The 16,842-nt window shown below is 44.0% G+C and overlaps 1 protein-coding gene across 1 annotated transcript in view; it reads right to left on the reverse strand.

Moving 5' to 3' along the window:
- Positions 1-16,842, reverse strand: part of ldb3a (LIM domain binding 3a) — a 190,438-nt gene that overhangs the window by 91,323 nt on the left and 82,273 nt on the right. Inside the window, exon 5 of the mRNA XM_080215604.1 lies at positions 3,552-3,571. Coding sequence (XP_080071730.1) covers positions 3,552-3,571 — 20 coding nt within the window. The remainder of the gene's footprint in view (positions 1-3,551; positions 3,572-16,842) is intronic.

The following is a 16,842-nucleotide window of genomic DNA, read 5'->3' on the forward strand; positions in this document are numbered from 1 at the left end:
AGATATAAAAGGAGTAATTGTTTTGCACTCAGGTGCTGTGGCACAGTCTTGAGAGATATGAGCGCAAGTCAAAGATTGAAGCTGGGGACTTATTCCCCAGCCCAGCTTCAGCAAGGGAAAAGCTTGATACCTGCACTTAATACCCCTTGCTAGCACCCAGTTATCAAATCTTAATAATGGCTGATTAACAGGCAACACTCTATTTCATTACTCTGAAGTCTATTAGGACTGTTCCCAATCTTTATAATTTTGCCTCATTTTATTTCTAATTTGCCAATGCACACAAGTCAAAACACCCAAGGAAGAAGGTTGAAAGAGTGACAGAGTCTTTGGGGTTTCTTTGATGTATTTTGGGATTTCCAATCTTAAAGTATATACATTAGTGTTGGAAATGAACAGCAGGGTGATTCATTTTAATTTAAGCAAACTTTTATTTCAAATTTTCACTCTTTTGCTGTGTGTTTTTGACATTTATCTGTCATTCTTGTCATCTCACTGCCTATTTGAGCACCTATATCTTTGGCTTTCCCATAATTTTACATGTGTGACCCCCATTCGTGTCCATAAGTATTTTTTATTTGGATGTCTTCACTTTAATGATTTGCCCATCTGCGAAACCTTGTTTGTGGCCATGAGTCTGTGAACCCAACTATCTCTTGGATCATCTACTACCTTCAGATCCTTTTCTCAATCTTGGCCCTTTCTCCATTAATCATTTCCTTTTCTTTCTGTCACTTATTCCTCTTTCTCTTTATTGCTGTCTCTACCCTTTCACCAATGGGCTTTGCACAAGGAACACCACTGCATAAATTCCAAAACTCTGCTTCCATATGGCAATCTGCACCAAGCCCCTCTCATTTATTGTCCCTGTGCTCACTGGCCTTAGTCCACCAGTAGCTATGTTTTAAAAATTCCCACACAAGTATTCAAAACCCTCCCTATATCTGTGGCTTCCTCCAGTCAATCCTCTGGGAACTCTACATTTCATTAACTCTGGCCCCTTGTGCACATCCCAATCCCTTTGTCCCAACAATGGCCCTGAAAACCTATCCCTCAACCTCACTGCTTAATTTTTTTCTTTTAGATCTTCCCTGAAATCTACCACTTGAAGATCTTTTAGATCTTCCCTGAAATCGACCACTTGAACCAAGCTTGTATTTACATGGCTAATATTTCCTTTAGTTTCAGAAGAGATAGGTGACGCGTTGAATGAATACTTTTCTTCAATGTTCACTAAGGAGAGGGGCCATGTTTTTGAGGATGAGTGCGTGACACAGGCTAATAGGATGGAGGAAGTAGATGTTCTGAGGGAAGATGAATCAGCAATTTTGAAAAACCTGAGGGTGGATAAGTCCCCTGGGCCAGATGGGATACATCTTAGGATACTTTGGGAGGTAAGGGATGAGATTGTGGAGCCTTTAGCTTTGATCTTTGGGTCTTCACTGTCCACGGGGATAGTGCCAGAGGACTGGAGAGTGGCAAATGTTGTTCCTCTCTTCAAGAAAGGAAATAGGAATGACCCTGGTAATTACAGGCCAGTTAGTCTTACTTCAGTGGTTGGTAAGTTAATGGAAAGGGTCCTGAGAGATAGGATTTATGACCATTTGGAAAGATGCAGCTTGATCCAGGATAGTCAGCACGGTTTTGTGAGGGGTAAGTCCTGCCTCACAAATTTGATTGGATTCTTTGAGGAGGTAACTAAGTGCGTGGATGAAGGTAGAGCAGTTGATGTTGTATACATGGATTTTAGTAAGGCGTTTGATAAGATTCCCCATGGTAGGCTGGTGAAGAAGATAAGGATGTGTGGGATAGAAGGAAATTTGGCCAATTGGATAAGTAACTGGCTGTCTCATAGAAGACAGAGGGTGGTGGTGGAGGGAAAATTTTCAGACTTGAGGCCAGTTACCAGTGGTGTACCACAGGGGTCAGTGCTGGGTCCTCTGCTATTTGTGATATTTATCAATGACTTGGAAGAGGGGGCTGAAGAATGGGTTAGTAAATTTGCTGATGGCACCAAGATTGGTGGAGTAGTGGATGAGGTGGAGGGCTTTTGCAGCTGCAAAGAGACATTGATAGGATGCAGAGCTGGGCCGAAAAGTGGCAGATGGAGTTTAACCCTGATAAATGTGAGGTGATTCATTTTGGTAGGACAAACTTGAATGCGGATTATAGAATCAATGGCAGGGTTCTAAGGAATGTGGAAGAACAGAGAGATCTTGGGGTTCATATCCACAGATCTCTGAAGGTTGCCACTCAAGTGGATAGAGCCATGAAGAAGGCTTATAGTGTGTTAGCATTTATTAACAGGGGGTTTGAGTTTAAGAGCCGTGGGGTTATGCTGCAACTGTACTGGACGTTAGTGAGACCACATTTGGAATATTGTGTTCAGTTCTGGTCACCTCACTATGAGAATAATGTGGAAGTATTGGAGAGAGTGCAGAGGAGATTTAACAGGATGCTGCCTGGTTTGGAGGGTAGGTCTTATGAGGAAAGGTTGAGGGAACTGGGGCTTTTCTCTTTGGAGCAGAGGAGGATGAGAGGCGACTTAATAGATGTTTATAAGATGATGAGAGGGATTGATAGAGTGGACGTGCAGACTATTTCTTTGGGTGGATGTAGCTGTTTTTAGGGGGCATAACTATAAAGTTCATGGTGGGAGATATAGGAGAGATGTCCGAGATAGATTCTTCACTCAGAGAGTGGTTGGCGTGTAGAATAGACTGCCTACTGTGATAGTGGAGTCGGACACTTTAAGAACTTTCAAGTGGTTATTGGATAGGCACATGGAGCACTCCAGAATTATAGGGAGGGGATAACTTGATCTTGGGATTGGACATAGCTCGGCACAACATTGAGGGCTGAAGGGCCTGTACTGTGCTGTAATGTTCTATGTTCCGTGTTGTTTTGTTTGACTATACTCCTGCACCTAGTGTTTTCCCATATTAAAGGTGTGATATATATGTAAGGGTTGTCATATTAAAATGGAATCCATGTGCTTGCTAATGTCCTGGGTGGTTCATAGTTCGGGTGGCATAGCCAAGTCATAAAAGCTTGCAGCACAGGAGGCCAATTGGCCCATTGTGCCTATGCTGGCTCCCTGTTAGACCTAATCAAAACATACCACACAATCCTGCTTTGATGCAACAAGCATTCTTTATCTGAAATGGGAATGATTTCCAAAGCTTTGGAACAACGGATTTTGGAATTATCCATACTGATGCTTAAATCTCAGGAAATCTGATGGGAGAAAAAGGCTTCAGGTTCTCCTGTTTCTGCTGTGTCAACTGTGTTGTATGGTACAGACAGGTGTGGGACAAACCCCCGTTGATTCTGTGTATTCAGTTTGAGATGAAATATTACACCACAGCGATGAATCTATAAAGCAATTTGAGCTTAAACATCCGAGAAAACAACCTCAAATTACATTCATGCTGCAGAACAACGCAGAGAAGGAGCAAACACAGCAATTTGAAGTTACATAGGGCTCTTCATGCTGCCCATTAACAGATCACATCACACCACACACTACCACAATATGGCCGCCCACTAACTTGGATGCAGTGTTGACAATCTGCAGGAGGAAAAATTAAAAAAAGATGGTTTAGTTTTCAAATCATACTGCGGTGCATCACAGTCTAGAATAACCAAATCATGTCTGAGAAATGAATTTCCCTGTTCGGACCGCCTGCACCCCTACAGCTTGAAGCTCATCAATTTTCACTGCAATACAATGATAGATCAGTGAATAATACATTCCATCGAGCCTGGATTCCACTGGATGAATATTGCACAGGATTGAAGCTGAGGGTACAGTTCCTGTTTGTGTGTGGCTGCAGCAACAGATCTGTGATTGGACCAAGTAAAACCAACTTTCAGGCCACCAAATGTGATCTATTTATTCATTGCGCACAATTGCCGATTGTCAAATATTACTAGGGCCCTTTAGCAATGTTGACCCCAATGAGCACTGGGCCTGTGCAGGACCAAGGTACATCACATATCCAACATACCAGGCACCTACCCTAACCCTTAATTAGGAAACAATTAGAGCATTTGCAATGAGAGATTTAAGACTAGCCTATCAAGAGCCAAGGATGAGAGAAGCATAGATTCGATAGCAGCATTTCGACTGTCATGGATTGTATTGAATTTATTTTTCTTATTTCTACTTGAGGTGAGTATGGCACAATTGCCCGATTCTGGAGGCTGTTCCAATTTGGTTTGCCATTACCCTGGTTACAACCAGTTTTGAACTTATCGTCCTCTTCCTCTGGGAGAATAAATTCTAAATCCATTGGGAAGGAGGCAATGGACCCACTGCATCCAGTCACATTCAGAGCCCTAGGAGAGCTGCCTCAGTACATGTTACCAATCGATAATGATTGAATTCATCCCTATGAGAAGCCCATCCATAGTGAGGTCTAAGTACAAGATCTTATTGAATGACGGGGCAGGCTCGAAGGGCTAGATGGCCTACTCCTGCTCCTATTTCTGATGTTCTTATGTTCTTATTGTGCCACCATTGCCACAGACATCAAGGTGAAAGGTAAGAGACAATCTGTAACACCAAGGGGAAGGAGAGCAGTGAGCCATATTCCTGCCTCCGGAGTAAGTGGCAGACAAGGTTCAGACTGGGGCAGCAGTTTCTGATCTCCAAAGTCAGCACTCAATAGTAGCAGCCAGCAATAAGACAATTACACAGCTGGAGGAATAACTTTCAGTGCAGCTTTTAGCTGTGTCAAAATACAGTGACTGAAAGCAGCTCAGCTGAAAATTACATTCCTGCAGTACCTCAATATGACCACGAGAGCTAATATCAACACTGCCATTCGAGACTCTCCTGTGGTACAATGGGTAACTTTCCTACCACTGAGCCAGATTCTCACCCAGGAGCCAAGGAAGGCATGTTCATAATGTTGCCAAGCAGGATTTTACAGCTTCGGTCGAGCGAGACCCCAGAAATTCCTGCCCTAGGGCAACAGATATTTCTGTTGTTTGCCCCTTGCCTGCTCTGATTCCAAGGCCATTTTCCATGGTAAAATTGCAGCGTTTTGTCAACCTATAAATCTTTCCTGCCTATGGCAGGTGGTAAGAGTTGGAGAGTTTCCTGGACATCCAGAACCCACGTGGTAGCTGCCAACACAACAGCATTTTCATGTTAAAAGACTTCACATGTAAGCTCTTGCTGTAGGTTCTGTGATGAGCGTCCTCCTTGCTTTCAGGGACTGTGTGTGAGAGAGAGAGAGAGAGAGGGAGACTGCCTAATGTGACATGGATTAGGTACTGCAACATGATGGCCTGTTGAGAGTTTCAGGTCCTCTTTTAGTTTGAATTCCCAAAAGCAGCAATTACAGTGGAGACTCAAATACAGATTGATAACAAAACAAGCACAGTTTCTCCCTCAATTATCTCTCTCACTCCATCTCTTGCACACTCCCAGATGGACTCATCATCAGGGAAACAGAGTATTAAATTATCGAATCTTTATTTCAACATGCAATGTTTTCTATGCCAATACTTCTGTAAAAAAATCAGTTAGTCTTCAAAACTTGTTGACAATCGTTCACAACATTGATAGTGATCTGGATTCCATAGCTATACAAGCTCTCCCTTTATGTGTCTCAGAATAGTCCTGTTCATTCGCCCCTTCCCCATCCTCTACTCCTCAGAATGTTTCTAAGCTGGGTTGAGGAAGATTGAAGTGTTCAGTGTATTTATTAACTCTAGACTCCGGCCTCACCGGGCTCCAGTTACACATGCAGCTGTTGGGAGTGCTGCCGTATTTGGACGTAAACTCTGGAGATGCTTAGTAAGCACAAACTTTGCAGAGATGTGGTGACCACACTAGGCCAGCCTACAATCGTCAACTGTAAAAGCGTGCTAAAATTTCAGGCACGCAGTCACATAAATATGTATTTAAATTACCATTCGCCTCTTACTAGTAGCTTAACTGTCAACAAGCCTCCTTCAAAACAAAAAGTGTGTATGAAATTATAATCACTGTCCTTATCCCTTGTGGGAGTTAAAATTCTGTCTGATGTGCAGAGTACAAGCAAGTGTAAACAGGAGGGTATAGCAAAAGTTGAATTTGGCCTACAATCGTGGCAAGTTTGGAATCCCCTGCTAATCTTATCAGGGCAATGCTGTTAGTTGGAGCTTGCTGCATGCAAATTGGCTGCTGCGTTTCCTAAGTATCAAAACTACTGTGAAGTGATGAAAGGTGTGAAGTCAATTTACTCAGAAATGTCATAATTCATGCTAACTGGCATAATAAACCTTTTAAATACTCACAAATAATCTTCTAAGAACAAACTCATGGAATGGCATCACAATCATAAAGTGACGCAGGAATTCAAATGTGACCCACTCAGTGGAGGATTACAGATATGACAAAAGACTAATATGCAAAATAAAATAATCCTTGGTAGACAATCAGAATTGTAAGGCAGCCAGACTCAGCCTCTTGCTCTCGCTGCACTTCAACATCTGTCCAGTTTTCAAGATATATGTTGCCAATCTTTGGGCCTCTCTACACTCACCATCTCTATCTCTGGGCACTGCCAGGGACCTTCTGTTACCCTTAAAGGGACAATGGAGATAGTCCTTTAAATGGCAACACAGCAGACTAAGGGTCACATGGCCTGCGTTGCCCTTAAAGAGACAAACTGCAGATCCCCATCTCTGCCTCTGCCCTCCCCAGATTCCGGTAAAATAGATTAAAAAGACTACCTAAAGCTGCCTACTGCCTACCCAAAATTATCTGCCTCTTTGTGAGGTCAGGTCCTTTTGAAATTCATTCACACGATGTGGGTATTGCTGGCTAGGCCAGCACTTATTGCCCATCCCCAAGGGCAATTAAGAATGGACAACAAGTGCTGGATTAGCCAGCAATGCCCACATCCCATAAATAAATGAAAAAAAACTTTTCAATCAGCGCTCAGTGACCTCAATGAACAGGAGGGAAACATTTTTCAGTCCAGTTCCTAAGTGTCAGCTTCTCATACTCTCAGAATCACAGATTACTACAGTGCAGAAGAGGCCCTTCAGCCAATTGAGTCTGCAGCAACGCATGAAATGCCCTGACTTGCCCACCTAAGCCCACTTGCCAGCACTTGGCCCATAGCCTTGAATGTTACAGTGTACCAAGTTTTCATCCAGGTACTTTGTAAAGGATGTGAGGCATTCTGCTTCCACCCCAGTCCCAGGCAGTGCATTCCAGACTGTCACCACTCTCTGAATAAAAAGATTTTTCCTCAAATCTCCCCTAAACCTCCTACCCCTCATTTTTAACTTGTGTTCTCTCGTAACTGACCCTTCAACTAAGGGGAACAGCTGCTCCCTATCCACCCGATCTATGCCCCTCAATCTTGGACACCTCAATCAGGTCACTCCTCAGTCTCCTCTACTCCAGCGAAAACAACTCAAGCCTATCTAACCTCTCTTCACAACTTAAATGTTCCATCCCAGGTAGCATCCTGGTAAATCTCCTCTGCACCCCCTCCACTGCATTCACATCCTTCCAGCTGTAGCCTCACCAAAGTTGTATACAACTCCATCATGGCCTGTCTGCTTTTGTAAGCTACATCCTGATTGATACAGGCGAGTGTGCTATATGCCTTTTTCACCATCCTGTTAACCTGTCTTCCCGCCTTCAGAGATCTAATGACAACCACACCAAGGTCCCTTTATTCTTCAGAATTTTCCAGTGTCAGATCTTTCATTGAATACTTCCTTGTCAAATTACTTCTTCCAAAGTGCATCACTTCACACTTTTCAGAGTTAAGTGCTATCTGCCACTTATCCACCCATTTGACCCATCTGTCTATCTTTCTGTAACCCAAGACACTGTTAACCACACGGCCAATCTTTGTGTCATCGGCAAACTTACTGATCCTAACCCCCACATAGTCATCTATTTAATTTATATAAATGATGAACAATAGGGGTCCAGCACGGATCCTTGTGATATGCTACTGGACACTGGCCTCCAGTCACTAAAGCAGCTGTCTGTCCCTATCCTCTGGTCTCCTACCACTAAGCCAATTATGAATCCACCTTGTCAGATCACCTTGTATCCCATGTGCATTAACCTTCTTAATAAGTCTTCCATGTTGGACTTTGTCAAAGGCTTTGCTGAAATCCATGTGAACTACATCAACTGCACTACCCTCATCCAAACACTTTGTTACATGCTCAAAAAATTCAATCATATTTGCTAGGCATGACCTCCCACTGACAAAACCATACTGATTTTCCCTGATCAAATCTTGCCTTTCCAAATGGAGATAAATTCTCTCCTTTTAGGTTGGAGCAGGATGGGACAGAGTGTTTCATTCCCTGAAGAACATAAATTCCACGAGAAGACAAGGTGAACATTCACTTATAATAAAGGATGGGGAAACTTTAAATTGCCTCAGATATCAAGGATGGTAGCACAATAGTTAGCATTCTGGCTCATAATGCCTGGGACCCAGGTTCGATACTGGCCTTGGGTGATGTGTGGTGCTTGCATATTCTCCCACTGCCTGCGTGGGTTTTCTCTGAGTGCTCCACTTTCCTCCCACAGTCCAAAAACATGCCGGTTAGATGCATTTAAATGCATGAGGTTATGAGGTTAGGGCAGAGGGGAGGGCCTGGGTGGGATGCTCTTTTGGATGATTGATGCAGTCTCGATGGGCCAAATGGCCTTTCTGCACTGTAGGGATTCTATAAACATCTGTTTCCATTTGATTCCATTTTTGCAATTTCTGGATTATTTCAGAATTTGCAATTTGGAATTTGCTGGCCACGTGTTGTAAGGAAATTTGTACTCAATATGTAAGCATGTTAGTACTTAGAGAATTTGTACTGAATAATTGTGCCTAAACTGGATATGAAATACGGAAGCACGGATAGTATTAGAATGTCTTCCTTGAAGTAGAATTAGGATGGGTAATCAAGTATAGCTGATTTGTAACCTAATATAATCAAGTGTAGCACATGTGATCAAAGCAGGAGGCCCAGAGAAGCAGTATAGCAGTTACTTACTAGCAAATGCAACCAATAGTCCCTTAGGGGACAATGGACACAACCCAGCTGTCCAGCTTGAGATTGACCGTAATAAAAAGGAAATAACAGCATGTTTTTCTTCACATTCGGCCTAAGTCAGCTAAACCACTATTAGTGTACAAGCAGAGTTGTAAAGATAAAAGCAAGGGATGTAACCACCATGGTTTCAAGAAGAAAAGAGAGGAAACAGGGAGTGACCAATCTCAAGCAAAACAGATAAAGGGTCAGTGGGTCGTAAAAGCGAGATAAGGATCTTGAGGTATGGAGCTGAAATGTGCTTAAAAAGACTGTAAGCCGATGGCTCGTTGGAGTGTTCCGGACCTCCCGGCTTTATTTCTCTTGTACTGGAAATAAAGTCTATTGCTTGGAGGATTACAACTCAGACTCTCTGTTTCAATCGGGTTAAATAAGTTGTCGTCTTGGGGAACCACGACAAAATTGGCACTGCGAGCAGGGTGCTGTGGGAGACCGCCCGGAAACTAGCATCGGGAAGGAGTAGTGGAGACAGTGGTCTGACTGGGGCTGGACATCCCAAAGCCGGCATTCTGACAGCAAGGTAAGCAGACTTATATTGCATGTAAATCCTTGTTGTCGGAAAAAGGGATCTCGAGGCCCAGCGCACCCGGCTCTCTGCTGGTCCTGGATCTCCCCAACCCAAAGAATATCCTGCAAAGGTAAAATTAAATTGGGGAAAATACTTTGAGAGACTGAGTCTAATCTGAAGGGTAGAGTTTTGCATGCAAAGCGCGCTGCGAATACTGTGTTGTCTGTGAATGGGTAAAAAGTGCGACGCAAAAAGAACCGAACGCTAATAGATGCAACTAGGTTAAGTCAAGCGGTTTGGAGCGGGATTCCAGGTTACGACTTGCCCAAGGAGAGTAAGTGTAGGAAGGCCTGCCAGTCCGAACCTACCCAGGACCTCGGGGAAAAGACGTCAACCGAGAGGGAGAGAGATCTGTGAGAGATTGCTCTCTTACCTAATACGGTAGTTAAAACTAAGGGGAGGTTATGTGATGAGGGAGCAGAAAGAGTAGAGAGAAGTATGTCAGTGGAACTGGGAACCCTGACATAGGCTTTTACTGAGGTGCGGGGTGAACGCTAATAGCAGTTATGTATTTGGAATTGTGCATGACTATATGACTGTTTGAGAGAGAAGGGGATTTGTCACGACATGAGACACCCATCAAATTTATTAGAGGCCAGTGAGCTCCCACCAGTAAAGGGTTAAAAAAAGAGACAAGCAGGCTGACTCTGTATGGTACAGAGAGAGAGAGAGAGAGAGAGGGGGTGGAACTGTGTAATTGAGACCCTCAGGTGATGTAATAGGTATAGCCAATCAAAGTGAATTGCTTTAAGTTTACTAAATTATGCAGGGATCGGACAGAGATTTGAATTCTGCCAAGTGGGAAAGGTGGCATTACATTGCATCTTAAAGTTGTAAGGAGAGTTAACCAGTTAGGCACACAGTAGATTTGATTTTGTACTTGCCTGTGTTGGTTACAAAGGCAGAGCTGTAGAAATAATTAAACATGTAGATTGCACATTAGAATGCTTTCAGTATTTCTTCGTGCATCTGTGTTCCAAGTGATGTTTTGTTTTATTGTACCAGAATTGTAAGAAGGTGCAAGGGTCTTGATTTAGTGAGGATATTTAAAGGTGATAAAAATAAATCTTATTTTGGATTTTCTGAATCAGGCTTTTGTTAAATAAACTGCTGTACTTTGACTCACAATTGGATTCAGAGGTATCTTTACCTACAAGAATTGGTGCTGAGACCTGGGATCTTTTTACGGGTCCGGTTGAATGGCCACAACCGGAGCTCCGGAATAGATTACCGAATTTAAGGGAGTGAATCAAAGTACAGTAGGTGCTCATCTGTGATGAAAGAGTGTGAGAGTGTGTGAGAGGTCTGAGCTGAGTATGTGCAAATAAGGAGGTGTCTGTCTTTACACCCAGCCTTAGACCAGTTGTTAAGAGGGGTAGCCCCCTATGCGAAGCTCAGAAGTTTGAAGTGAGTGTAAAGGCTAGAAAAGGATGCCTGGGATGTGATGTTCAGATGAGAGTAAGAAAGAATCTGTCTGAGAGATCGCCGGAGTAGAAGGGAAAGCCGGCTTAATAGTGTGAGCTTAAGGGTGTAAGCCCACGAGTGTAAGCGGTGGTACGGAGGGGACTGATCACCCCTGATAGGTATCACCGGACTGTGATAAGAGCGACCTAGGGGTGGGATCCATTTCACCCACTAGATCAACAATGGAAATGATTGGGAAAAAAAAGGACGGAACTAAGATAATTGGACTTCTCTTAGTTTGAATTAATTAAACAGGTTTAAACTGGATTAATTGAACACATCTCAGTCTTGGGTAAAAAAAATTGGGCTGACGACAAGGAGAGAATTGAAACGTCAGAATCACAGATTAGAGAGTTAGAAAAAAGAAACCAAACAAAGAAAATAGCAGTATTGTTAATACATCAGTTAGCTGGACTAATTGAACAAGTAGTCACTTCCACTAAGAAGTGGAGTGGGGATAAAAAAAAAAATTCAGAAAATAGAAGGGTGGACATGGAAGCACCCAGAGAGAGAAAGAATAGAGGAAGGGATGGAAGGAGGGACAGAAGAAAGTAGTGAAGAGGAGGAGAGACAGTCAGTGTTAGGGGGACGAAGAAAATCAATGCGGAAAAGACACCAACCTGTAAAATATCCAGCCGAGGAACGAAGGGAGAAAGGGGTGTTCCCGGTGATTCTGAAGGGTGGCAGACTGCAATATATCCCTTGGTCAGGTCAGGACTTGCCTAATTTAATTAACGAATTACCCAATATTTTGGACGGAGCCGGAAGGTGGATTGGACAGCTGGAGGCTGGAATGGTGGGAAAGAGGATGGCGCTGGGTGACATCAAAGCTCTCCTGACAAAAGTGCTGGGAATGGACCAAATGGCTGAAGTAATGAGACGTGCTGGCATCCCGACCGCAGCCTATGACCCGGATGTGGATGGAACACTAATGGATCCATACCGCCACGACATTTGGCAAGCACTGCGGGATATGTACCCCAATCGGATGGATATAAAAACTCTGAGAGGGGAACCGTTGGGTGAGGAAGAGAATGCGGCCGTGTACATAGAAAACCAGTTAAGAAGGTGGAAAAGGGACACGGAGAGGGACATTCTAACAGATCCACTAACCAACTCCCTGTTCCGAGCCGCAATCCTAGAAGGCCTGCCGACTTCAGCTAAGGCAAGACTGGAAGAAGTGGTGGGCCTGGATTCGAAAAACTACCGAGAGTTTGTGGATTATGTTGCCCATGCAGTGGAGAGACACCGCAGGGAGGAAAAATGCAGACAAACAGTTGAAGGAGATACAACGCAAACTCCTGCAAGCCCAGCTGGAAGAAATTAAAAGTAAGGAAAAGCTGAAAGTGAAAGAAGACCCCACACTAAAGAAAATAGCACTGATGGTGGTGAACCAAAAGACAGAGGAAATACCTGCACCGATGCTAGGGAGAAACGGAGATGGAGGCCAGCCCATCATAACCTACAACATTTCTGCCTTCCCGCTGTCCATGAACCCAGGAGGCTATGGCTTAAATTATCAACACCCTTATGCTTCACAAAATCAGACTGACTGGAATAGAAATGGGAAAGGACAAGGAGGTGGTAGGCCACCCTATCAGAATCAGAGAGGACAGGGACAGGGAAATCAGCAGCTTCCAAGGCAGGGACCGCCGCCTGGCCCTCCAGGCGTATGCTGGGGAGGCGGGGAAGCAGGACATATAAAAAGAAATTGCCCACAGAACTCTTACAGGCAGGGAGAAAACCAGCAGCAGATAGACCAGCAAATGGCGCAAATGCCGTTGAATAACACCCCCGTGCTGCAGGGACCTGTGAATTTTCAGAGCTCCCTATAGGGGGGCCCTGAGAACCCTGAAGTGGTAGGACAGTACGTACAAATAACAGATACAGCAGATCAGGAACCCATAATTAGTGTTAGAGTAGGAGGGGTTGAGGTCCCCATGATGATAGACACCGGCGCCACGTGTACGTGCATACAAACAAAATATGCGAATCACCTACCATTATCAAACCAGTTTGTGAAAACTGTGGGGTTCTCGGGGAAAATAACGTTAACTCAGATGACAACGCCGGTACCTGTCACCATTGGAAGCAAAACTAGTCATGTACCTATATTAGTGTGTGATAGAATGCCATTAAATTTATTAGGAAGAGATGCAATCCTAGGTTTAGGACTAAAATTAGAATGTACAGAACAAGGAATTGATTTGATGGGAGTGTATTTACTCAGAGTACCAGGAAAGGAAGGGGTTAATGTGTACTGGTTGGGAGACATAGAGGAGCAAGTTAAAAAACAGGTATGGGAAGTTTGGGGAGAGCTGATAGATACTTGGGTTCCACAGGCCGAATGGCCAAGGACAGAACTGCACAGCACAATGATATTTGATGAAGAACAGAAACCCGAGATACAGGAGAAATGGGAAAAGGAGGCAGGACGAGAACAAGAGATAAGGTCGGAAAGTATTTTAGTTGGCCCAGAGGGAGCGGCCCTCACGGTCGTGAGGAATGAATGGGTTAACAAATGGTTCTCTGTATCTGGGTCGGAACCACATGTTACATTAAAAGTGAATCCGGGACACAGATCAAAAGATCTAGGACCAATGGTACTGAGGGCACGGGAATTAGAATTTGTTCAGACAGAAAACGTAGATATTTGGACGTCCAGTAATGGACAAATGTTGAAGATAATCTTGGATGTTAAAATGATCGGGAAGACAAAACAGGTAAAAATAGAGGCAGAGATTGAGAAGCAGGAGCAGGAGTGGAGAGAGAGCTTAGAAAAGGATTTGAATTCCCTCCCACAGAAGTTGTGGTCCAGACAGGACACTGATGTGGGGAGGGTTAAAAATGCTAATCCAGTGGAGGTTAGACTAAAGACCGGACGACAAGGACCTTACAGACCACAGTATCCGATTAAGGCAGAAGCAATTGAAGGAATTAGAGGAACAATTAGGGGACTGATAGAAGCAGGGGTATTAAAGGAAACTCGGAGCAAGTGTAACACACCACTGCTACCGGTAAAAAAGGCAGACGGGGAAAAATGGAGATTAGTGCATGACTTGAGGGCAGTAAATGAGGTAGTGGAAGACATGCCAGTAGAGGTTCCCAACCCCTACACCCTGTTGACTAATATACCGCCTGAAAGCAGATGGTTCACTGTAGTAGACCTATGCTCAGCATTTTTTAGCGTGCCGCTAGCTCAAGAAAGCCAGTATCTCTTTGCATTTACATTTGACGGGAAACAATACACGTATAACAGGATGCCCCAAGGATTCAAGCATTCCCCACATGCATTCAACCAGGTGTTGAGGGCAGATTTGGAGGGGATACAGTTGGAGGGAACATTAATACAGCATGTGGATGATTTGTTATTATGCGCAGAGACAAGAGAGCAATGCAGGAAGGACAGTTTAAAACTATTGGAAAGATTAGCAGAAGGGGGTCATAAAGTATCCAGGAAAAAGCTGCAGTTGTGCCAGGTAAAAGTAGAATACTTGGGGAGAGAGATATCAGCAGGGCACAAGGGGATAGCTTCACAGCAAATAGAAGCAGTACTAAAAGTTCCGAAACCACAGACGGTGGGGCAAATGATGACATTTTTGGGAATGACAGGATTCAGTTCTGAATGGGTGGAAAGCTATGCAGAAAAAACACAGGCACTACGAAAGATAATGAAGGAGGCGGGGTGTGAAGAATTAAAAGCCAAACTAAAATGGGACAAAGATGCTTCAGAAGCATTTGAGAATATAAAGAAAGAAATGGCACAGGCACCAGCATTGGCTTTACCAATCTATGACAAACCTTTTGACTTATTTGTGAGTAACAGAGAAGCAGGGTTTGCTACAGCAGTATTAATGCAGGAGAATTGCAAGGGCAAACGAAGGCAGGCTGTAGCATATTACAGCACCAAGCTAGACGACGTAGCAATGGGGTATCCTCCTTGCTATCAAGGTCTGGCAGCAGCTTGGTGGACATACGAAAAAGCAGCCACAGTCACAATGGGATATCCGATAAACATACATGTATACCACAAGGTAGCTGAATTGATTGAAAAAGGGAAATTTGTCCTGACGCCGTCAAGAATTCATCACTTTCAAATGTTGACCACATTCCCTGACATTACGATAGTGAAGTGTAATAGGGTCAACCCAGCTGATTATATGCCATTGCCACATGAGGGAGAGGAGCATGAGTGCATCAGAGAGACAAGAGCGTATATGAAACTGAGGAAAGACCTGAAGGCTGATAGATTAGACACAGCAGGGAAGCGAACTCTGTATGTTGATGGTTCGTGCTATAGGGATCATATAGGAAATCACGCTGGTTATGCAATAGTTGAACAGAAGGGGGACACATTTGAGGTGATAGAGGCGAAAGAATGTGAGCAGCCATGCTCAGCTCAGTTGGCGGAGCTTAAGGCATTGACCAGAGCATGTGAGTTAGCAAACGGGGAAGCGGTGGAGATTTATACTGATTCGGCCTATGCCCACGGGGTCTGTCACCTATTTGGGGCAATATGGAGGCAAAGGGGATTTATGAAAAGCGGAGGAGGACCAATACTACACGAAGGTCAAATCAGAACATTAATACGGGCCATGATGAATCCAAGAGAACTAGCTATAATCAAGTGTCAGGCACATAAAAAGGGAACAGATAGCATTACACAGGGAAACTCCAAAGCCGATAAAGCAGCTAAAGAGGCATCAGGATGTGCCGAAGCTACGATAGCCCCGGTAGAAATAGCAAGATCGCATCCAGGGCCAGGTCAGGGAAACATCGAACCCCAAATTACATTAGAAGATGTAGCCCAAGCGCAGAAAGAAGCCTCTGTGGCTGAACAGACAATGTGGAAGGATAGGGGAGCCTTGCAGGGACAGCAAGATAAAATATGGAGAAATGGGGAGGGGTTGATCATAGCACCCACACCGCTACTAACCGTACTAATCAGCGAAGCACATGGGGTTGATCACTGCGCAAGGGGGGAAGTGACCAGAAAGATCAAAAAAGAAGGATTTTGGTCCCCATATCTACAGAACTCAATTGATTACATACTAAGTCAGTGTGAGGTGTGTGCTCAGAATAATATCAGAAAGGGCATTACTGCCCCAATAGGGCACATACCCATTCCCGAAGGACCCTTCAAACACTTATGCATGGATTATGTGGATATGGGAAAGGTGGTAAGAGGAAAAAGATATATGCTGGTGATTATTGACAGATTCAGTAGATGGATAGAAGCAACGCCATCCGAAGATCAAGGATCTGGAACGGTAATTAACTTCCTGTCAAAAGAAATTATCCCAAGGTTTGGCATACCCATGCAATTAAGTTCCGACAATGGGTCTGCTTTTATCGGAAGGGTGCTGAGAGAGACTCTCTCAGCATTACGGATAAAGCAGAAATTTGGATGTGTGTATCATCCTCAGTCCCAGGGAATGGTGGAGAGGGCAAACGGAACTCTTAAGGCTAAAATAAGTAAGATTTGCAGCGAGACAGGGAAAAACTGGATAGATGCTCTGCCATTGGCTTTAATGCAGTACAGAAGTCAGGAAAACAGAATCACACATTTGAGTCCGCACGAAATGATGACAGGAAGAGTAATGCCGGTACCAAAGATCAGGGGGGCAGGGGGCCCCTCATTGGAGTGCTTAGATCAGGACACAAGAGAGTATATACAGCAATTAACTATTATACATAGAACTATATTTGAACAGGAAAAAGCCAAG

This window comes from Carcharhinus amblyrhynchos, chromosome 31, assembly GCF_965287045.1.
Source record: "Carcharhinus amblyrhynchos chromosome 31, sCarAmb.v2.hapA, whole genome shotgun sequence".
NCBI lineage: Eukaryota > Metazoa > Chordata > Chondrichthyes > Carcharhiniformes > Carcharhinidae > Carcharhinus > Carcharhinus amblyrhynchos.